This window comes from Pteropus alecto, unplaced genomic scaffold, assembly GCF_000325575.1.
Source record: "Pteropus alecto unplaced genomic scaffold, ASM32557v1 scaffold79, whole genome shotgun sequence".
Classification (NCBI taxonomy): Eukaryota; Metazoa; Chordata; class Mammalia; order Chiroptera; family Pteropodidae; genus Pteropus; species Pteropus alecto.
In genome coordinates, this window is record NW_006494612.1 from 10,774,380 (window position 1) to 10,799,140 (window position 24,761).

Consider the following 24,761-nt stretch of genomic DNA (forward strand, 5'->3'; position numbering starts at 1 on the left):
ACTGACAATTAAGTGAGGAAATAAGTTACCATTTTACAAATCATGTTAACTTGTACAGTTAACATAACAGCTGAGAAGGACCACCCAGCAATCAGGAAAAAGGAGCCAATAGAATAATTTTGAAAAAATACACAGTTTGGAGCCAAACATCATGGCAGTGGTGCAGGTGAATTTTTAATAATGAAAAATGAAATGTCACCAAAATATTTTATTGATAATCGAATCTGTAAATAGAATTTTAACTAAAACATCAAACTATTCATTTAAGTGTAGCTGATTTGGGATTTGTGACCACAGAGACAGATATTAATAAAAGTATACTTTTGCTTAGTAAATCTTTCATATTACTACCCCATGGATTGGCAGGATTTAAGCATCTCGTCACAACTCTCAAATCATTTTCCTTTTTCTATTCAGACCTGCTCTTGTTCTCCTTAATGACTATTCCAAATATTTATCAATATGCTTGAGACTCCTGTGCTAGAACAATATCCTAAGATATAAACTCCATGTTGAGATATGAATCTATGTTCTTTTCCTTAAGGGAGGGCTGTGGCAGGCAAAAGGCCAAAACAACTTGGCTCTTAACCTCCTGCTTTTCTTTTCCAAATTCAAATTGTTAAGAGAATTTGGAGGGATTTTAGAGTAGATAAAAGGAAAAAGATCTAGGGTAAAGATTATAATCCTTATACTGAAGCAGGGTGAAATGTACATCTTTAATACTCATTGCTGCTTTGGAGAGGAAAAGAAAGAGAGGAGAGAGGTAAGGAGAGCAGGGGTTTGGAGGGAAAAAGACAGGTGATGGGGATGAAGCAGGGATTGGGAGCAAAGGGAAAGGTTTATAGTAAGTACAAACGCAGTAAGTGACTAATTTGAAGGTGCGAAAAAGAAACAGCATAAAGGAAACCATTTTTAATAGCAGGGGAATCAACTATTTCACACATTTGGAATTTTTAGGAACATTCCATAAAAATATTGTTAAAGGTATATCTGATTGTTTCAGAAACTGTATTATTGTATGAGGAGATGATTAGAAGACAGGCTCTGGAGCAGGAAGTCACATACTGGTTTCACTGAAAAATAGCTGTGCGATCCTGGGCAATTACTAAGTCATCCTGTACTTTGCTTTCCTATCTATACAATTAGGATATTAAAAGTATCTGCATTATAGTATTGAACAAGGATTAAATGAATTATTGGAAGTAATGCACTTAGAAGCACTATTAATTATCATCATTTCTAGTCATATTCTTAAAACCTAAGCACAAATTAATTTTGTCTTAATGGGAAAAAGAGCCACCAAAAACCTAATTGAGACATAGTTTGAGGGATTGATTTAGTGGGTGAAATTCATTACCCTTAGGATGAGTCATTTTGTGTAATTGCCAGCACCAAAGTTATATTTCATAGGATCTTAGATTTTTACAAATGAGAAAAATAAGATCCAGAGAGTCCAAAATATTTTCCTTACAACAGAGGATTTTTTCAAAAAAACTTTCTATAATTCAGTAATTCATTCAAACCTAAGATATTGAAACAAATATCTAGTAAACTATGAATGAATATGAATAGAAAAACTTGATTTTAAATCAATGATGAACGCTCTTTTTCAAGAAGGTCAATTTGTGAAAAATAAAAACTGTTATGGGCTATATTATTTTTCATTCAAATGAAAACAACTTTATTCCTACAGGAAAAAGAAGTTTAATCTTACAAACATTGGCCTTGCTTATTTGTTACTAACTTATGATTATCTGGTCATATTTAAGGAATAACCCCAAAATAACTTCCTATGTTTCCATCCTTTACATGTATGTGCATTTGGAGATCACACAATACATTCACGGTGAACACCTCATTCAATCCTCAAAACAGCCCAGCTGGGTAAGTATTATTGTCATTCCCATAAGGATGGATAAAATGAAGGTCACAGAAATGAAGTTACTTGCTTGAGGTCCTACTACATTCTAGCAGCACAGCTGAGCTAAAATGTGTCCATTTCATTTGTAGTGTACAATGGGGTAGGGAATAATTATTTGTAATGGAAAATTTATACTTGTTATTAACTATCATTTCCTGTCTCCTAAGGTGGATGCTGACAGCATTCTCACAAAATCATTCTCTTAATAGGTGTGAGAACCAAACCAAGAAATGAACTGGCACTGAACTGCTCAGCAAAAGAAAGGGTGCAATGAAAAGAGGAAATGGAGGCAGGAAGGGCTTCTCACAGGGAGCAGTGAGACCTTGAGTTGTACCATAAAATAGTGACAAATCCAGTACTAGAACCCAGATCCCTGAGTCCCAGACAAGATGTCTTTTCCATATACCCCCATTTTACTGTGAATGAGAGAAGAAAAACTACTTAACTAGAGAAGTTGTAGAACAAGTTTGAAAGAAGTTTCCTCATAGCTCTAACTTTGCCTGGATTTAATTAAATTTGAAATAAGATAAATGGATAGGCTCATCTGGTACTATAACATTTCATGAGCAAGCAAGTTTCCCAAATATTCTTGCCAATGGAAGATAACTCATACATACAAGGTTAACACTTACCCATTGTATGAATCAGCTACAATTTTTTGAGGTGCAATAATTGAGGGAGGAGTAATTTCCTCAATGTTTGAGCAGTTCTCTAAGTCACAGACACATACCTAAAGAATCAAAATTACGTCAGGAAGATTAGTGTCTATCAGTTTGGCCAACATGTATTTCTTGAGCATACACTCTGTGCTTATAATTGTGCTGGTCACTGAGCACTTTTTGAAAACATAAAAGTGCCCTTAAAAGTCAGTTTTATCTCCTAAATCCTAATGAGTTGATTCTCCTAGTGGCATCGGTAAGATTCAAGTACCTATTTTTCAGGTTTGTGAAAGCACTCAGCTATTTTTAATATTTAGGCTGTGTCCAAGCTTCCAGCCATAGTGACTGTGCTAAGCCTATCCCTCTCAAGAAAGAAAACTTGAAATATATCATGTGTCTCCTCAAGATTTCATTAATGTTGTATTTTCAGAGATCTACTAAAGTTACCCCTGGTTATTAGATAATTTAAAATGCTTGTAACCTATTTTGATCATGATTGGCAGTCTTACCTAGTGATAACACAGGTACCACCACTATCTTATAGAAGATGAATTATTATTTGTATAAACTCATGGCTCTGAAAAATCATGAATAAGGATGATTTAATGGTAGATCAGGACTACTACTAGATAAAGTCAAAACCCTCCCATAGACCAGATCTATGATTCACTGCTAACCTCGTGTCTAAAACATAGTAAATAATCAGTAAGTAGTTATTGAATGAAAGAATTGTGTTTTCTTGTAAATGTACCAAAATATGCATTTCAATATCAGCATCTGGTTATTCACTTTAAATTCTCAGACTAACCGATTCATCCATGATGAAATACATTCTCTGATAAAGCCAGTCTATGGAGATAGACGAAATTAATCCTGAACCTCTGTAAAAAATCCTCAGGTCAGACATGTCAGACATGTTGGCAGCCTCTTTCATCCATATGAGAGTTCCTTCAGAGAAATAAACAACTTGCTGGTGGACATTAACTGATATTCCTAGAAGAGCCATACAAACACACACATATGATTATAGAACACCAGACCAAAAAAAAAAAAAAAAAACTTACATAAAAGATCATTTATTTCTTTAATTTTTAATGAAGAAATTAAAATACAAGCCAATTTGGATCTTTCTTTTCACATTAAGGAAACATTTCTCTCTCATACTGACCTGTAATGTTACGGTGTATAACATCTGATTGAAGGCACTGTGCTTCATCTACTAAATGTTTTAAAGATCTTTTTCTGAGAGAAGTTCTTCTGGATAGAAAGAGCCACTGTTCCTCTTCTTGAACTAAAACAACAACATGATTTACAAATAGGACAACTGTATGCACATTGACAGAAAAAGATCAATACCACCCTCCAAAGCGAGGGCACTAGCACTTGAAAGAGGTTGTTCAGCTTTTATTTGAAGACATTGAGCTATTTCAAGTTGAGTATAAATCACATCATTCTATGATTGGGGTAGGAAGTAGAGTGTCCATCAAGTAGGTTGTATGTGTACATGCCCTTAAATGCCCTCAAAATAGCATCACGTGAGGTATCACCATTCTCAACAGCATGGCCCCAAATGGAGTTCAGCCCATTACCCTCAGCCATAAGAATCTGACTGCTTGGTGGAGGTGGTCTGGCCCAGGTCAAAGTGAGTTGTTGCATAGCACACACATGGTGTTCTTCGCTTTGTCTTTAATAGCTCTCCCTTTGAGGCAGGAGAAAAATCCTTAGGGGAATGAAATTTGAGGACTGCAGAACTCTGCCTGATGTATTGCTCAACTGGAGACCAATGAAGCATGTGCTGGTGAACACTTTTAGGACAATTAACATTAAATGTTATGCAATAATCACAGTAACAACAACCTTAAGCCTGGTCTATATTTAACTTGCTCTTTGGACATGATTTTTGCATAGCAAAAACACCTCTCCTTTCCTAGAGTATAGTAACAGCTAAAAAAAACGAAGGCTGGTGATAGGTGACATTCAATACACTCTGGCATAGCTGTGCGTCAATTAGGGTAAGGGGCAGGTTAAGTCAGCAAATGGGGTTCTGGTGAAAATAGAAAACAGACCCTGTGTGTTATTCAAAACTCTTTTACTAGTTTCCCCAAAGTATTTTTGGTGCTTCTTAGGAAGTATTTTCCTTTATTATTTTGCTCACATACACATCATGCAGTAAGTATTCAAACTCTTAATGCAATTGCTAAAATGCCAAACCCAAAAGAAGGGTACTTATAAAATAATAACAAAAGCTAATTTGGTCTCTGGAATATTCAAAATGGTAAAATGTAAATTACTAAGTCCAGATATATTTAAAAATCTTAAGGAGACTGGAAGAAAAGATATCTGGTATGTGATATACAATATAAATGATGATATACAATATAAAATGGGGGTTAGGGCAGAAAGGCTATATGTATCCCCTAAGTGTATAAATGTGAGTCACGATCACTAGCGATTTCAACTGAAACCAAGGATTTGCTTGAGGTACGCAAAAGACTGTCCCTTTAGACAGAAGAGGTGGGGTCTGGGGGAACACCAGGTGACCCAGGACCTCTGAGATCTGAACCCACCCTTGCCAACCCCTCAGTTCCATGTAACAGAAGAGCACCCCTGGGCCGTACCTGCTGAGGATGAAGTGGTAATATTCGATTCTGCTTCTGGCCCCTCACCAACTTCATTTACTGCTGCAATAGAAAACCTATTCCAAAAACAATTTGGAGAAATGTGTTTCACATGGCATGGTGTGAATAGGAGATAAAAATAGAAGGAGCAATAATGTTTCTATTTAAGGGATGATGTGACAATGCCTGTATCTAGTTACTTGGTGCCACTGCTAGGCACTAAAATGACCATCAATCATATCCTTGTTTGCATTCCCTATAGAACAGTTCAGGGTCACAGAGGTCAAAAATTGAACTCTGCTATCTGCATGACCCCCATTCCTCCCTTAATTTAAATGGTCTTAGTAAATGCTAGAAAAGCTAGCAATAATAAAATAATCCCCTGAATGGTAAACAAAAAATATCATTAACAGAAATTCACCTTTTTAGTTCTTGTCATGTAGGATTAAATGAAGAAAAGATATTCATGGTATTTATGATGTCTTCATTAGCCCATATTTATAAGGATCCTCTGAATATAATAGAAATACTTGAGAATGTTTTTGCTTAGGGTGGTATAATCTAGTAAGCATGCGAACTTGAGGAAAAACACAGTAACTTCATCCCAACAGGACAGAGTCAATGGGACTTCTCAAAACACATTTAAACTATTTTTTAGCCACATTGCTTAAATAATTATCATGCTTGCAGCCATGCTAGTTACATGTTCCTTGCACCACTTAATTCTTACCTGTAGGTGGTATTTGGTAGAGTTGAGTAAAACTGGAAACTGGTTCTCTGTGTTCCTGAGTCTAATTTTTGATTTTTGCTGATCAGCCTTAAGTTATAACCCAAAATAGGTCCACCTGGGAATTGGGGTGGAGCCCAACTGACTTCCACAGTGTCAGGACTCGAGCTTTCAATATTCCTAATGAAAGGAGCAGTTTCAGGAACTAGAAGAGATAACGGGGACACAGTGAACAGGAAAATGTACAGGGCTTATGTTTTGAAATAGGATAGAAAAAATGTTTTGTTTTTTGAAAAGCTAACACAAATGAAATATTTTTATTAACATTCAAAATAAGTGATAGAAAGAAGGTGATAAGATATCTATGAGCTGCAACTCTTGATTCCTAAATCTTACCACTTAGCTACTTTCCTGAGGAACTCTTTCTAATGTTATTTTCTTAAAATTAAATGTGTAAGTATACAAATAGGATAAATGTTCCAGAAAAAAGCTGTTGAAAGTCTCCAGAGACTTAAATGAATTGAATATGGTGTGGAAACGAGTTGGGAAGAAGAGAATCTGTAACAAAACTAGAGTCAATGATTAACATGAGTTGAAAGGATTAAGGCCTGGGGCCTTGTCACTCAATAGAATGCTGTGGCCTGACTAGTTCCAGCTGAAGATATAGGTTCAGATAAGCATGAATTAGAACAGTCTGCTGCACTTTTGCTGGCTCTGCTGACCCAGATTATATCTCCCTTCCCCCAGCTCCCAAGATCCCTTGAAATCCAGGTTGCTTGTGCTTCAGCTACACTCCTTCCCTTACAAAGGATCGAAGGAGCATACATTAATTAATAAAATGTCCACTCAGACTTTAGAAACTACCTAAGTGGCAAAGGAACAGAAAGGAAAACAAATTATCTAACAACCTATCTTCCATCCATGTCCCCACCTATTTCCCATATCTCCCACTGCCTGAAACCACACTCTGTTACTTCCTCTTTCCATAAAAAGACCTACTTTGATGTCACTTTGCTCTTCTTAGACTTCTGAACACTTTTGGCACATGATCTGACTCATTACAGTTGAGAGAAATGAGACGGTTCAGCCCTCCCACTGGATGAGTTTTAAAAAGTTCTCTTGATTGATCTCTCAGCCCTTTTCTGATACAATTCCTCTCCAACCCTCAAACTAATCTTTGGCATCATTCCTCTGCTCCATGCACTCAGTCACCTTCGTGAAGAGGAAAGTAGGAATCATCTGCCACTGAATTATGTCAAAAAACCCAACTTATTAGGGTCATTGTCCAGCCATGATTCGCTCCACTTCAAGCAAGTTAGATGCAATATGTGATTATTGTCCAAATGTTCTGCACAAAAATCTTTTCTGAAAGGTTGGTCAGAAAGGTATTCTTTGCCTAAAACCATTCAACTTGGTTAAGAAATTATCTTCATAAGGACCCTTATATCAAATAAAATCATATATGTCCCATTGCTAAAAGAGAATAGGGCCTTGAGGCAATGGAATGGAAACAGATAACTTTACAAGTTTTGATGTGGCTGGAAAAGTGAGACAGAATTGAAACATGAGATGCTATCCATGGAAAGGACACCTGGAAGAGGGTCTGGAACACCTGGAGGGTATGTGGGCTTGCATAACCCGGAGAAAGGCCCAGAAATGGAAAGCAAAATTGGCTTTTATTATTATTTTGATTTGATTAGCCAAAGGCACTGGACCACAGTATCTCTCCAGCACTGGAAAATGATCCAGTGACATTTTGAATAAGTCGAACAAAGAAGGTGTATGTATTCCACCTCTGCTCTGGAACATTTCAAATATGGCCCTAGGCCAGCATCTGACCTGAGGTTCTAAGGATGATCAGGAAATAACCAGCGGAGATGCCACACATACCCTAAACTCTAATGAGGAAAAAGAGGACACTAATCAGGGAAGGGGAGAAATGCCCCAACCAACTTCATCAGCTGTCCAGGTATACTTACTTAGGTCCAAGGCCTAGTTCAATCTGAGGGTCTCTGAACACAGCTGAATCTCCAGAACTGAGGGGTGGGGACATCCAACATCTGACCTGGAGTAAGTCCTCCCAGGTCCCCTTAGCTCACTCTGAGGGTGAGGGCACCAGACAATTCACCCCAGGTGTCTACCCTAGGCATCCATCTCCCTAAAAGGCTCTAGGCTTGAAATTTTTTCCTGGTGTAGAAACTACATCTTCAAAAGAAGAAATCAGGAAATTCTCCAGTATATGTACTATATTTTTAATCATCTCAGATAAAATGTTAAAGCATGTAATAACCTCCCAGGTGGTCTCTAGCTCTGCACTTTCCAATGTCTCTCATTTTCTCAATCCATTCTATGCGTAGTTGCCAAAATTATCTTTTTAAGAAACGTGTGATGCCACTACTCCTCTGCTTTAAAACCATCCATGACTCCTAACGGCTTATTGAGACTTATTCTGACCACCTTATTTAGTACTGCAACCTGACTCTCCCCACCACTCGACCTCTGCCATTTCTAATCTCCTAAAGGACAGACCCTACTTAAAATGTTCCTCTTGCCATAGTGCACAGCACCTTCCCACTTTCAAATCCTTTCCTTAGTTATTATGTTTACTGCTTAATTTCTCTTTCATAAAAACGTGAGTCCCACAAGAGCAGGGATTTCTGTTTTGATCATAGAGGTATGATGAGCACCTAGAACACTACTTGGCACTTAGATGCTTAATTGTTGAATGGGTCAATTAGTGAAGGAAAAAAATTATTTCATTGTTTAAAATAAAAAACCAATTAAACCAAAACTTTAGGATAATCTCCTTATTTCACAGGCAACATGCACAAGCCATACCTCCATAAGGATGAGTCCTGTAACTGGGACTGGGGGGAGAATACAGCTGCAGCTGGGCTGTGAAGATCCAAACCACTCGAAAAATATATTCTGTGAAGGGATGCAGGGGCTCTACTACATATGAGAGCTTGGACACGGCCTAGATCAATGAGAGATCAATAATCAGCCCTTAAAGACTCACCCCGCCCAAGACATTGTAACTCCACAGATTAATTTGTAGAAGAAGGGTGGCCTTCTGGATATGGGGTGACCTAAGGTCCACCAGACCAGACGATATGGAGGCCTGGAGCTTAGAGGTGAGCGACCCAGATGTCAGTCTTTACAATTCACACAGAAAGTCTTTCTTCAAAACTGCAAAGCTATGGATTCAGTTATTTGGCCTTTACCACAATGCTTTAATTTTTCTGTGTTACAATACTGGGTGTCTTGGGGCTACTTTTCTTTGAATGGACTCATGTTTTCCTAAAAGAGATAGTCCTGATGACCTCCCTTTCTCCATCTTATTAGAATAATTTTAAATGAGATGGGCAGATAATGACCAATCATGAGTAGTTGATTATGTGATGAAATAATAATATATATGTTCAATAATATATTATCCTCAAAAACAAAGCGTTTAGATTAACATGTTACAGAGTAGCAGAGATTAAAATGCATCTAAGCCAACAATTCATTTTATGCTTGAATCCTTTCCAGAATGTCTTTATACCTATAATTATCTGTAGTAATTTGGCACTTTCAATAACTTGGGAAAAAAAAGTCTGTGTTTAAGTACATAGATAGATTTTCATACCTCAGTGTAAGTCCAGCTCCCCAGAAGATGTGTATATTTCCACTGAATGATGTATTTTATTCCAGAGATGTTGGCAGATTTCCATCGTAATGTCACACTACGGTTTCCAATGGAAGAAGCAAAGGGTGCAGTGGGGAGGTCTGAATTTTCTGGGGAGAAAACAAGATTTCATTCACCATGCACCCCTCTCTGTCAAAGCAGGAGAGAGGGTGCCTGTCTCATCTACTGCTCTCAGGATTCTCTTGCTACGACTACATCTTTGCTACAATAATTCATCTGAATGAGTGATGCACACATTCGATTGGTTTATTTTTTCAAATCAGCCAGTCAGGCAGCTTTTTTTCCCCATAGAATTCACTGTTATCTCTTAAGATAGTCTTTTATATTTTTTTACAGGCAAGCAACATGAAGTGTTTTAAGACTGTCCAGTTTTCTCCTGCAATATCACTTCTCTATAGGCCAGAAAGGTGGGTTCCAGAACCATCCATCACCTCAGGACATCAATCCCAAGACTCTGTTTTTATATTTTACACTATAATTCTGCTGTTATTGTCCATCTTGTCAACAAATTATTTTTATATGTGCAAATAATTGTACTTGAAGGATTTTATATTCAGCTGTTTTTACCACATATGTAAGGATTTATTTCCAAACTCTCTATTCTAGTCCACTGGTCTATATATCTGCCTTTATGGCAACACCCCACTGTTTTGATTACTGTAGCTTTGTAGTAATTGTGAAATCAGGAGATGTGAGTCTTGCAGCTTTATTCTTTTTTTTAGGACTTGTGGTCCTTGAGATTCCACATGAATTTTAAGATGGGTATTTCCATTTCTGCAAAAAAAATGTCTTTGAGATTTTGATAGAGATTGCATTAAATCTGTAGATTGCTTTATTATTATTGACATCTTACCAATCTAGGTCTTTCAACCCATAAATATGGGGTGTCTTTTCATTTATTTACTCTATTTTAGAAATGTTTTGTAGTTTTCATTTTACAAGTTGTTCGCTTCTTCGGTCAAATTAATTCCTGAGTATTTTATTCTTTTTAATATTATTGTAAATAGAATTGGTTTCTTAATTTCCTTTTAAGATTGTTTATTATTAGCATATAAAAATGCAATTTGATTTTTGAGTGTTGACTTTAAATCCTGCTACTTTGCTGAATTATTTTATTAGTTCAACAGCTCTTTTGAGGTAATTTAGGGTTTTCCATATATAAGATCATATAATTTTACTTCCTCTTTTCAAATTTAAATGCTTGTTATTAGATCCACCAAATGTGAATGCCTTTTTCTTGCCTAATTGCTCTGGCTAGGATTTCCAATGCTATGTTCAATAGAAGTGGCAAAAGCAGGCATCCTTGCCTCAACTTAGAGGGTAAGCTTCCTTTTATAGAAAAAGAAAAGATTTCCAGTACTATGTTCAATAGAAGTGGCAAAGCAGGCATCCTTGCCTCGACTTAGAGGGTAAGCTTCCTTTTATAGAAAAAGAATCACTACTCTGATTGAGAAAATATGGTAAATTTTTGTAAGGAGCTTAAAATGGCTAAATACAAACTCTCATGACTTCATTCTTTCTAACAGTTGGCACAATTCTAATTACTGTAGATGTAGATTCTGGGCTAATTAAGATCCACACCACTAGAATAGTCTGTGAGCTATTGTCATCTAAGGGTCTAGCCCCCCAGGGGGTGTACCCCAACCCTTCTCTGCTGATTCCTCTATTTGTGGTCATTTTTGACTATTCTAACAATACAAAGCACGGTTCCACTTTTCACCTTTAATGGTATGAAATGCTTAATAGCAGGGATTGGAATAAACTGTGGGATAGCTTGAAGGGGATTGATGGAGTTGTCAGCAAAGTAAGGAAGAATCACGAGGCATCAGAAAAGATGTAAGTTGAGAAATGGGCAGAAGGGACCAGAGTTTTGTTAGTACAAGTAAACATAAATTTCATAGTTAAAAAAAGACACGTTTCAAAGCCGTGGTGATACATATGGAAAAACAGAGGTAAAGTAGGTTTATTCTAAGATGTCAAGACAAGAGTGAACCAAATGAGAAAGAGAAGCTAAACTGAGCTATATACTACTATTAATATAGTGCATAGCAGAGTGGATAAGGAAAGGCTCTGGACTGAGACAGCTGGGTTATAATTCAAGTTGCATCGTCTCTATCTATGCAGCCCCATGCAAGTATTTACACTTCAGACTCATTTTTCTCTCTGTAAAATAAGGATGATAATAACATTTATATCTCCAAAGATAAAAAGAGCAAATATCTATAAATTATTTAGAACAATACCTGATTCACAAATGCCTAATAAATATTAGCTATTTATATTTCAATATATTATTAGCTATTGTCATTCCTGTCATGTACAAAGGGGCATGGAGGGGATCTCGAATAGAATAATATTGCAGACACACAGATAAATGGATCATGGGTTAGAGACAAACAAGGTTTTAGATACATGGGCAAAAAGATTCATTATGACAAACTAAAGATACAGTCTATAAGCACAAACGCCCTTATTTAGACTGGGTACATCTCATTTGTTAGTGGTACACAGCCACTGAGCCAAAGCTAATTAGAAATTTAAAATAAAGCACTGATTATGCTGGTATTCTAACAGAATTGCATAAATAATTTGGTAGTATAATTTCAGAATATAAGAAAAGGATGTAAATTAAAGTTTCCCAAAGTTTCCCAGTTCTGGCACTTTTAGTTTCTCAGTAATTTTTTCATGACTCTCCGGACCAAAAGAATTATCTAACAGTTCCATTTATTATTATAACTTAAGTATGTATGTCCTATCACATAAATTTAAAGACAAAATAATATATTTCATCCTTTAATAAAAATAATTGCATACTAATGGGATCTATGTACCTATTGGGCACTGCACAACATCTCCAATATTTTCATCAGATTGGGTACCACCATCCTCATTTTCTGTTCCACATTGGTACTTGCTTTTTATCACAGCAATCTCATACACACACACACACACACACACACACACACACACACAAGCATCACAGAGATATGGTATCCGAGAAAGGAACATAGTACAATCCATTGTTTATATCATGAACTACCTCCAGCTAGTAGTTCCAGCAGTGTCCAATAGATGTCGACTATTCCTACATTTCCCTCACTATTTATAATGCTCCAGGCCTCCCTGTGAGGTAGACCTGATGTTCTGGGGCACCTTGGTACACAATTTGGAAACCACAGAATATAAATTTTATCCATAGCTAAGTCCTGGATACTTAGACGGGAAAAAAAAATGTGATATCACTACCTCTCCATAGAAATGTCAAGGAGGGTCTTTTGTGATACACTAAAGGGCAGACGCAAAGCAGGACAGCACCGCAAGCTCTTCCTTCCAATTTCCATTGGCCACTGAGAGAAATGCGTAAGCCATCGAAACAAGGCTACAATTTAAGGAAGAGCCAATCATGTCTCAGTCTGGAGGAAACTATCCGTCAGTAGGAGGAGACCCTGGGGAATTCTGGAAAAGATAGCTGCTAACATACAGGTTATGACTTATCAAAGTGTTGGTTCTTCAAAAATCACTAGAGAACTCACACACTTAGACACATCCCACCTACTCTGAAATCAGGCAGAGGGAGCTGGAGACATATACAACCAAGTTCTTTATCTATTCCAAATCTAACAATGAGAAGCATAGCTTCTATATTTTCTGCAAATTCCCCAGTCTTTTAGGGAGCCATACCTATGGCAGGTACTTCACTGAATAACTGCTAGCTGAATAATGAAATGAATATTAAATAAAAATTCCTATACTTTTAGTTCATTAAACATGGCATTTCCTGACTTCAAATCAGCTCAGGATTCACATTTTTCTCACTCATTAAAATAGAAGTAATTGCGTCTACTGAACTGAGGGCAAAATCTCAAGTTCTAAACATCAGTCATATGCTGTGTTTTCTCTGTTTTGTTCTGAAAGAAGTTTCATTGAATCTCTCAAAATGGCTTCCACATTTGAAATTATTGAAGTGGACGGATGGTTGGATGGATGGATGGATAGATGATATAGACAGACTGACAGGAAGACAGACAAAGAGATGTAGAAGCTAGATATTTTAAGAGGTGGCTCATTATCCTTATATAAGCATAGGTTCCTAGAGCGATGAGGATTATTTTCGGTAATAGTCACATGTGTCTGCTTACCTAGCACTTCCTCTTCATATGCACCTTCAGAACTGCTGCAGCCAACTTCACATGATTCTCTCTGTGGAGACAGGTAGCACAATAGTCAGTCAGCTTACATACTGCTTTGGCTGATAAGCTTCAATTAAATTTTGAAATCTGAATGCTGATATTTAAGTACACCTATACATCAATTATTTCAACCATAATACTTAAAGTTCCCATTTGCCTATGGGATTAGAAAGGCACCTTTCAAATATTTTTGACCATGTCCCAAATTCAAAAACACATGTAACAAAACAAATTTAGGATACACGTTAGGGGGAAAAAATTCTTGAAACAGTACTTTCTTTTTTCCTTTTTAAAGTTTTATTGAGATATATTTTACATATCATAAAATTCACCCATCTAAAATGTACAGTTCAGAAATTGTATAGTCATCATTACAATCTAATGTAAGAATATTTTTATCACAAAAAGTAATTACCTGTGATGCAATCTCATGTGTTCTATTCTGTTCTGTTCTGTTTTATTTCATTTCATTTTGTTTATTGTGACTCTTTATTCACTAACTTGATTTCATAACCCTGTAATGGGTGACACCCCACAGTCTGAAAAAACACTGAGCTGAACAATGCAATTATGTTTCCCATCTTAGTCAAAGGTTTGGTGAACTAATAACCTAAAACTCTATCCTAAAATTATACCTATTTATTTCACATATTCATGTGTTCCTTGAAAAATTAAAAACTGATTATAAAATTTATAGTAACTGTACATTTTAATGAATGTCTTAATATCAATGTTAAATTTTTAAGGTCTACAAAAACATAATGATGAGTAATATTATATCTTGTTAACCAAACATTTTGATGACTGAGACACAAATTTCCTGCAACTCAGTAGATGCATTAACATTATCTACAAAAATAAATAAATAAATAAACTGGGAGAAAAGGCACATTGTAAAACTATAACATAATCGTGATCAATCTTCCTGTTCTCATTTAACTTATAATACCTAGGACACCATGCTATTGTGTCTCATGATAATAGTGGAAACCATGAGACAATGTGTTTGCCTAAACACCCCAGGTAGAGGGCCGGGATTTGCAAATAGTAGCTGTCCAATGTTTGATCTGCGTGCACAAAGGAAGTGGAGCCTGATAAGCTCAGGTTTGCTTAGTTAAGGATTAATTTAAACATCTCAGTTTGGGCTCAATATTAACTTAACTTAAGGGTTTAATATACTTCTCACATCTTCTTCGCAGGTTTCAGTAAAATACATTCAACACGTTCATTAATTGCGGAGAATAAATATACCTAATGGCAGCAAAATTGTCATGTAACATGGGATTTTTTTTTTCAAGAAAGAAAACTGAGAAAGAAGAAAGAAGATGAAATCATGTTTATTTGGAAATACAACTAGTCTTGACTATTGGAGAAATAGTGGGCCTATTTTGCCTGTATTTTCAGAGAAAAAAATAGATAAAATTTTGATCTAGCAAGGTGTTATAGCTCTTTTGTTTACTTTCATGAAGCTGTGTTTTTCCAGATTTATTGCGATATAATTGACATATAACATTGTTTAAGTTTAAGGTGTACAACCTGTTGATTTTGTACATGCATATATTGCAGAATGATGACCACCATAGTGTTAGCTAACAACTCCATCCATCACATAATTACCATTTCTTTTTTGTGGTAACATTTAAGGTCAATTCTTTTACCAGCATTTAACACACACACACACACACACACACACACACACACACACACACACTCTGTCTCTCTCTCTCTCTCTCTCTCTCTTTCTTTCTCTCTCTCCCCCTCCCACACATACACATACAATCTAAATAATATTGAACTTCAAATGAAGTAGTCCAGTGTTTCTCAAGCTCAAATTGCCAAACAGAATCTGAAGGTGTGGCTTTTAAGGAATTCATAGAATCTAAGCCTAAAGACTCTGAAGAGGTAGGGATGGAGTAGGGGGACATTTATATAGCATACCCAGGGTACTGACTGCCATTCTCACTGCAGAAGCCAAGTTCATACTTTCCAGGGGCTACACCAGCCCACTGTCTCTGTTCCCATCCCTATTCTCATTTTTACCATAGCAATAAGACCATCTTTATCATCACCCCTCTGGCTCCACTCTTGCTTCCCAGGCCATACTCGTGCTATCAGTGCCTTTTCTTACTCCTGTAACACAGAGAGGACACACCTGCCACTCTTTTGCAATGCTCCTAGTGCAGCCTCTCTATATGAATTGTGGCTTCATTTCCTAAAAAAATTATTCATTCAAAAAAACATTTATTGATACTGTTTATGTGCCAAGCACTATTTTAGACTCTAAGCATATGGTGATGTGCAAGACAAGTTAAGTTCCCTGCCTTAATGGAATTTACATTCTCTTAGAAGGAAATAAACAATAACAGAGTAGCACATTTAAAAAAATAAAATACATACATATTATGAAAAGTGCTATGGAGAAAATAAAATAAGTCAAAGGCATGAGTTAGGCAGGAAGGAGACTTTAGTTAGGATGATCAGGGAGAACCATGCAGAGGTGACTCTCAAGGCAAGACACAAGTGATAAGAAGGAGCTGGGCTTGCAAAGATCTGGGGAAGCACAAAAGCCATGAGGCGGGAATGTGCCTCATACACTCAAAGGAGAAAGAGAGGACAATGTGGCTGGCACGGAGGACAAGGGAGAGGGGGCAGGATGAGGCAGGAGAGCCAGCAATTGCTGATAGTTTGTAATTCTTCTCAGACAGCAATGAGAAGCCATAAAAAGATTCTTTAAGAACAGTATATTCTAATTTGTGTTTTAAATTACCACAAAAAGATTCTTTAAGAACAGGGATAAGCTCTCCCACTTGATAACATTATTTTCCAAGTTATATTTTGCTAAGCTATCACTTCCAAGACTATTCCTTCCAAGGTACATGTGCTAAAACTCCAAGTTTCCTAGGTTAAAGCACCAATGGTTAAAGATTTGATTTCCTAAAGGTGGGGGCAGCTTAATTTAAAATATATCTCTATCTCTATAGAACATGTATGTTCTATGTTCTATGTTATTTAAAGTATAACATTTTGAAGTGTAAAACAGCAAAGTATAAATAGAAAAGAATAGAGTAATTATATAAGATATAACACTGAAAGAAAAGATTTACATTATATAAGCATGGACAACTGGGCAGCATAATGATTAACGGGGAACTACCACATTAGAAATCCAGTTCTGGGCCACTTTGACGACTGAAAGAATAACTCTGGCTTTCTACACACAGTCTTCCTAAGACTGCATTTGTTTTGTTTTGTTTTGTTTTTGTATTTTGGGGGGTGGTGCTAATTTTGCTTTAATCACATCAAAAAACTATTAGGCAGTTTTGGGTGTTTTTTTTTTTAATCTCAATCAGGAAAGACCTTTACTTATCTATTTACATATGGGGTGACTTTTCCCCTCTGTTTTATCTCTTCTTAGCCAATGCCCACCACCATCCACTTCCAAGAAAAAAAAAAATCACTCAGGTACAGAGTAAACACAGACTATTGAGAAAATATTCCAATTTAATTTTCTTTGTTTTATTCTCTATTAAAGGGGAATTTTTCTGTTTTACTAATGAATGTTCATTTATACTCCTTCCTCAGGCAAAGTAAGATAGGCAAGGGAAGGTTCTCTGGTTTTGAGAACATTTAAATAGACTACAATATACATTTTAAACGGAAAAATAATGTAGTTTTATCATAAATACCTATTGTCAAATAATCTAAAACAAATCTGAAGGGTATGAAATCCAGTAGAGGTAAGCTCAGTTGGAGAAGACTAAGTAGGAAAAGATCAATATCCTAAAGTCTTTCTGAACAATAGGAGAAAATCAAGGGCAGGGGAGAGAGCTAGCACAGGTAGGGGCCTGGCGGTGGGAAATGAAGAGACCTAGACAGCAGGAGTCAGCATGAAGTCTCTCATTATCATAGCAGGAAAAAAAGATAAGCTGTGTTTCCAAATGTTGTCAGAGGAGTTTGTTGAATACAGAAGAAAATTATGACTTAAATTTTTTTCTTTTAATGCATTGTACTTAACGATAAATGCTTTATGAGTGAGAAAATGAAATCAACAAAAACAAGGATATCCCTATATCTACTGCTTCCTCATTCCCCACCACCCTCTCTCACCCAGGTTTCAGGCATTAGGACCCTTCAAACCAGATTAGAGCAACGTGTGTGTGTGTGTGTGTGTGTGTGTGCGCGTGCGCGCATGCACACACACATATGTATATATACAGATATGCACATCTATATGCATATATATGCATGTAGATATATAAAACACAGCAAATATTTGTGTCAAAATGGAATTATACAGTCATTCTTATGACAAGAGTCATAGCACTCAAGAAGAATGTTTCTGTGCACTGAGAATGAATCAGGTTTTTACATTCCTGTTTTAACAGTGTTTTAACAAGAGATAAAGACATGGGGTTAAATGACATCATTTTTATAAGTGATTGCCAACTTACCTCACAAACTGTGGCATAGGTATCATTCTGCATAGGAAAGAAAAACAATTTAAAATCTTCAAAGTTGTAAATAATTTTAATGACATTTAGTTATATATTTCTTCCAAATTAATTGCTTGTCCCATCATTGACAAATAACCAATAAAAAATAATCAAAAGCAAGGGAGCCCAGAGCAGGGCCTTCTGTCCAGACAGGCCACTGAAGGAACAGCTATAAAAATTATGTTGTCTGCATTACTGGAAAAATGGTGGAGCATGATGTCTGCTCGACAATCCCAGTCAACTAAGAGGTAATCAGTGATGAACCAGGATTACAGAATGATGAAGTGTGTTGGCAGATGCCCAGGAAAGATAGAACCCGAAATGAAAACCATCATTAGCTCCAGCTAGGAAAGGCCAGCAGGTTTCTCTGCTCACACTGCCCACTCCAGTGTCCACTCTGCTTCCTGGACTATTTCTGACAACAAATGGTACCTCCCATTCATTCACTCAGTGAGTGTTGTCGGATCATCTGCTATTTGCCCCTCACAGTGTTCAGTGCAGGAGACACAGTGTGAACAGGAACGAGAGCATCCTGCCCTGATGGGCTTGCATGCTGAGGAAAAAGATACTTAAACATATAACTAGACAAATAATGATTTAAATTTAAATTCATAAAAAGTGCTACCAAGGAAAGGTAAAGTGTTTTCATACTGTATAATAGTTTCAAAGTCCAGATAGCACCTACCTCACCTTTTGGTCACAAATATGAGAGTGGGCATGTGTAACAGATCTCCTGTGACAGAGATCTGTGAGGACGTACTATACAAGAAAAGCTAAGAAGACTATATACAAGGAGAGGCTAATGTCCTTCCTTATTTAAAACTCAGTGCAACAATTTGAATCATTAATATTGACGAACATATTATCCAAAGTTATCGTGATCTTTACGAATTTGATTGAAAAAAAAAAAATCTCCGACCTGAACAATCTAAACAATGCAACCCACTTTTAAATTACAAAACCCGTGATCTTTACGAATTTGATTGAAAAAAAAAAAAAAATCTCCGACCTGAACTATCTAAACAATGCAACCCACTTTTAAATTACAAAACTCTTATACATAAGCTTGTGTAATGACAGTGTATCAGGCACTATCTTTAGGAGGGATATTTGATTATTATTCTTATTTATTGACAAAATAAATGAAGTAAAGTACCAAGCGGTTAAGGACCTTAACTAAGTCACACACTAAGGGGTAAAGCCAAAATTAATTCAAAATGAAAAATAAAGTATTGGGGGATGTATTTCCTACATAAAGTAGAGTAAACCTAGGTGTTTGTGACCTCTGGATTAGATCACTACTGTGTTTCCTGCAGAGAAACTTTGAACATGACCTTGGGCCCTGCTATCCAAAGAGGGGTCTGGAGACCACGAGCATTGCACCACCTGGGAGCTTGTTACAAGTGCAAAATCTCAGGTCCCACCCAAGACCTACTGAATGAGAATTTATACTTTAACAAGATCCCCAGTTAATTGCCTATTAAATTTTGAAAAGCATAGGACTAGGAAATATAACAAATACCTGACATTCTACTAAAAGGCTTTTCTAGCTGGAGCAATTGGGCATCCTTGGGTTTCATGGTTTGTGTTAACCTCTATTGGTCTCTGGTTGCATTAATAACGTCTATGTCAATTTTTTTCCCCCATTACTCAGGCTATCGTATAGTCCCTTTAGAGACAAGCCAAGTAAGTGAAAGCCAAGGGAAATTCAAATGAGAATCCTCTTAGACAACTTTTCTCTTGAGGGAAAAATTAGTATCAAAACAGAAAAATAATTAATACTTACACACTTTAAAGCACAGTTTTCCTGATCTACAAAGTTCCAAAAATGACATCCTTGGATGCACTGCAAGATTCAATAAGAGATAATGGTGACTGAAAAAGTAACTTTTTCGTCACCTGAAAATAGCAACAAAAAGAGTTTTGGAAATAGAAATCTATCAAGGAATCTGTGTCCTCAAAGGGATCAAGATCTTCCTGACTCTAAGCAGAGTTGTCCTGTCTACAGATAGGGCAGGGTCTGGTGTGGTTTGCTGCAGGGGTGCTGAGTTGGGTTCAGCTCAGTTGGGCGGACAGTCTGAGAAACCAGAGAATACTCAAACTTCAGGGAGCACACTGTCCACTGAGTGTCTAACAGCAGGTAAAGTCTGAGGGACCATGACGTCGAACATATCATGGGTTGATGGGGTGACCTCACATAACTCAAAGCTGGGACACAACCAGAAGGCAGCAGATCAAAACCTAAATAGGTTGACACTTCAGGAAGCCTGCTGCCCACTAGCCAGCTTTCACTCCATAGTTGCCCTGAAAACTTTCTCTCAAAGCTGACCTGGCCTCCTATTTGGACAGATTCGGCCCATTTCTTCTAACCTTACTTGATAGGTCTGTGCCTGTGATTGTGACCATTCTTTCCACAGGCCACAGCGGACCCGGATCCCCTTCTCCTTCCTCTCAATTCCTTCTCCTTTGTCATCATTTTTCCTCTCCCATCCTTTTTGGGTCTGTGTCCTCTCCTCAGCTTTTTCTCTTGCTCTTCGAATTCTCCATGAGTGAGCTCATCCACTATCTCCGTTTCAACCATCCTAGGTGTCAGTATCCCCCACGTATGAACCCCAGCTGAGACTCCTTCCTGAGCTCTAGACCCAGATTTCTAATTGCTCATTAGACATTTCCATTTGAGTGCCTACAAGTACTGCAAATTCGGCATGTGAAATATTAAATTCCTCATTTTCTACCCTCCAACTTGCTCTTGCTCCTAATTTCCCATTAATATGCTACAATCTTCTGAGTAGCCTGAGCCAGAAGCCAGGATGTCTTCTCTTTCATTCATCCCACTCCTTGTCCAGGGATAATCCATCACCCAGTCCCATTGACTCACTTCATTAGCTGAAATCCATCTGGGTTCCTCACTCATTCACTACCCCTGCTTTTCTTCCGTGCCTACCACCACTTGCCAATGGCGTCATGGGGAACCTCTCTTATATTCACATTTGGGATAATCCTTTTAAAAACAAAACCTAATCACACCCTTCTCTTACCTAAAATTTTGTGTGTAAATGAAACCCAATTTCCAACATGGTATACAGAGCTCTCTGTGATCTGCCCCCCGGCTAAATTGGCAACCTTATCTTCCACCTCCTTTCCTCCACACACAGACTCCGTTTTCCAAGCAAGTTGACATACTCTTACTTTCCTGAACAAGTTAAGCTACCTCAAATCTTTGTGTCTTGGCACAAAGGGCTCCCTCTGACTGGTGTACCCTTTCTCCTCTAGTCATTTTAGAAAACTCTTTATCTTTCTAGTTTTAGGTCGAAGGTCATATACGTAAGTGAGGTACTTTTCCTCTTCTCTATTCTCTTTGCCCCTCACCCACATGCTGTTCTGGCTTTCATTCTGTCTGGTCATGGTTTTATGTGTGTGTCTGTCTCTCTTACAAGGTTGAGAGTCCTTTAAAACAGATGCCCTATTTTATTCATTCTTAAGTCTCTATTACCTAGCACAGTGCCTGGTTCATACTTATGATTTGAGTCACTAAACACTTGTTGAATAAATGGACACAAGTGCAAAAAGTAATAAAACCATAAATATAATTGTTAGAATATAATTGTATCTAAACCAACCCTCCCAAATAACACAAAATAAAACTAAGACTCAGAAATATGAAATAATTTGCCCAAAGCCACACAGCTATATAGAATCAAAATCATGGACTTGACTTGTTCATGTGCTCTTTCCATTTCAATACACTTGTCCCTGACTTCATTTTTGAATATTCTATAATTCAGACTCTTCACTATTTTTGATTGTCATTCTTTCAACAGGGATAAATAAATGGGATTTTACTTAGGAGTTATTCTTATTATAATAAAATCTGACCATTGCCCCCCTTTTATCAATGTAAACACTGTAAAGTTCTTAACAGTAAAAGCGATTACTCACCGGTTCACTCAGATTATATGGCATGCCAATGTCAAGCTGCCTGCCCTGGAATGAAGAAGGAGGCAATAAACACCAGCTCTCAGTAATGTGTTCGGTATAACTGCCACACCTTTTTTTTTTTTTTTTAATAAAAAAGGCTTCCTGGAATAGTGTTTTCTCCTTGGTATTTCTGAACTGTAAAGTAAGGAGCCAAACGTTTTAAAATCATTAAATCAGACAAAACACCAGTGTAAATTATAAGACACAATGTCTAAGAATTCTGTAGAAACGATACAGGTGGGAGTGGGGTGTGGCTTTAAGGAGTGGTGAAGGACAATGGAGAGAGTCTCACACAGTACTAAATAAGCCTGTGACATTAGTCAATCAAGTCAAAGGACTCTGGGATTAAACATGTTCAGACGTTTCTTTTTTAAAAAACAGTCTTATTGAGGGCAGAGGGAAAAAAAAAAATACAAATTAGAGTTAAAAGAAAAGATGTTCCTCGCTAAGTTCATTGAGCACTCTCTCTCTTCCATGTAAGCACCATCCATTTTTCTCTTCACTCTATCTTTGTTCCTAGAACAGTGCCTGAGGGATAACAGGTGTTCAATAAATATATGCTGAAGGAATAAATCCATGAATTGAAGATGGCTACTACTTAGGAATGTTCTTTAAGTTTTGTCCCTTAGCAGCATCGTCCAGTGGCCTAGCATTGTGGGAGTTGACTTGAGAAGTAATCAGACAGGGGAACCAAAAAGCAAATGTTGCCTTTTCCCTCTCACTTGATGTGTGAATAAAGATTCCTGTAATTGCCATTCTCAAACCACTTACACTTGTAAAGAAGGATGCTTAATATGTTTTTGTTTTTAGATAATACATACTTAGAAAGTAAGAATGGTATCTTTTAGATTAATTGTACAACTATGTGCTTCATAGTACTTTGCTTCTATGTTTTTGTTCAAAATGATGCTTTTGATTCCCCTTTATATGACTGCACCATAATCATATACAATCGCATGTATGATAGTGAATCTGCAATTGAAATTTTTCCTATCCCTTCAAAAATCTGTTAGCTCATGAAAGCAAAAGAGTGGATGCTTGGTAGTTTTCGTGTTCTAGTTTAAATAGGACAGCATAGTGTTTCTTGATGACCATAAAGTCACATTGTAACGGTATTGAGTCCTGCTGTTGGCAGCTCTTAAGATCAAATTTAACAGGCCGAATGGAGTGCTCATCAAGTGATCTTGGGCAAGGAAGCCTCTCATGAATTAGGTCTACGGGGTTTGCAGGAAGCAGATTTTGTCAACGCTCCTCCCAAATCTCCACTGGTCTTCCATCTCCCTCCCCCTCATCATCATAGCTAACATTTAGTGACCAATTTCTATGTTCCAGCCATTCTCTCTTCAAGATGTTTTACACTAAATCTCATGCAACATCCCAACAACCCTATTAGGCAGGTACTATTATTAACTCCACATAGAGCTGAGAAACAAGGGGGTTTAGTAAATTGCCCAAGAGTTAGGGTTTGAAGTGGGGTGGGGGAAGTTGCCTCCAGACCCGTGCTTTAAACCAAAGTACAGATGCCTCCTGTAATCTGCACCAAATCCACATTCCTCACTTTGAAGTTGGGATCCTATAGGTTTACACTAATTCCACCTGCTCCAATTATCTGCTTAAAACACACAATCCCAGTCTAGAATCTTAAGGCCTCTTAACTCAACACCTACTCCTTGGCACAAGCTTTCCTATCCTGCCTACCTCAGCCGGAACTAATTTCATTCTTTACTTCCTACTCTAATAAATGAAAGAGAGTAGAATGATCTGCATTTTAATTCCACTTATGACACGTGCTCCCGATGTGATATTTTGAAAGTTACGTGCGCTGTCTAAAATTAGTATTCTCATCTGAGACATAAGCAAAATAATATTTAGTTCATAAAGTTCTGTGAGGACTCAATTAAATAATGTATTAATTTTTATAGTACAGTGCCAAGCACTTAGAAATCTATTGTTAATATTATATACAAACTTGCTATAACAGCCATTTGCAGACATATCTCTGGTTAGTTATGCAATAATCTTTTCAGAAAAATTTATTGATGTTCAGGGTTAAAGGTATATTTTTCTTTTTAATTTTGATATTTATTAACCCATCTTTTCTAGAAATCTATCAGTTTACATCCAAACCAACAGGATATGAAAGTGCTAGTTTATCCAAACTTTGCCAACTCTAAATGTTTTTATCTTTGCCAAAATGATAGAAGGAAAATTGATAATTCATTTTCACTGTGCGTTTCTACGGTTTCTATGAAGTTGAACAACACATGCATTTGAGCCATTTCTTTTTTTATTTTTTTTTATTGTTGAAGTAAGTCTTCATATTCTAAATTCATTTTAAGTACTTTTATATAGTGTTAATAAAATTTTGTTTATCATATATAATGTTTTTCCCATTTTTTGACTTTGTTTCTACTGTATTCTGATCATTATCATATATTTTAAATTTTTAAGAAGTCAAATTTATTAATAACTTATTTTAGGGAT

General features: G+C 36.8%; 1 protein-coding gene across 9 annotated transcripts in view; it reads right to left on the minus strand.

Moving 5' to 3' along the window:
- Positions 1-24,761, minus strand: part of ROS1 (ROS proto-oncogene 1, receptor tyrosine kinase) — a 127,945-nt gene that overhangs the window by 68,474 nt on the left and 34,710 nt on the right. For all 9 annotated transcript variants that reach the window (XM_015600139.2, XM_025042432.1, XM_015600142.2 and 6 more), the window contains 11 exons: positions 22,239-22,283; positions 20,086-20,145; positions 18,258-18,284; positions 13,756-13,816; positions 9,557-9,705; positions 8,764-8,902; positions 5,929-6,130; positions 5,199-5,275; positions 3,749-3,871; positions 3,389-3,573; positions 2,554-2,651 (listed from right to left, as the gene is read on the minus strand). In XM_015600139.2, coding sequence (XP_015455625.1) covers positions 2,554-2,651; positions 3,389-3,573; positions 3,749-3,871; positions 5,199-5,275; positions 5,929-6,130; positions 8,764-8,902; positions 9,557-9,705; positions 13,756-13,816; positions 18,258-18,284; positions 20,086-20,145; positions 22,239-22,283 — 1,166 coding nt within the window. The remainder of the gene's footprint in view (positions 1-2,553; positions 2,652-3,388; positions 3,574-3,748; positions 3,872-5,198; positions 5,276-5,928; positions 6,131-8,763; positions 8,903-9,556; positions 9,706-13,755; positions 13,817-18,257; positions 18,285-20,085; positions 20,146-22,238; positions 22,284-24,761) is intronic.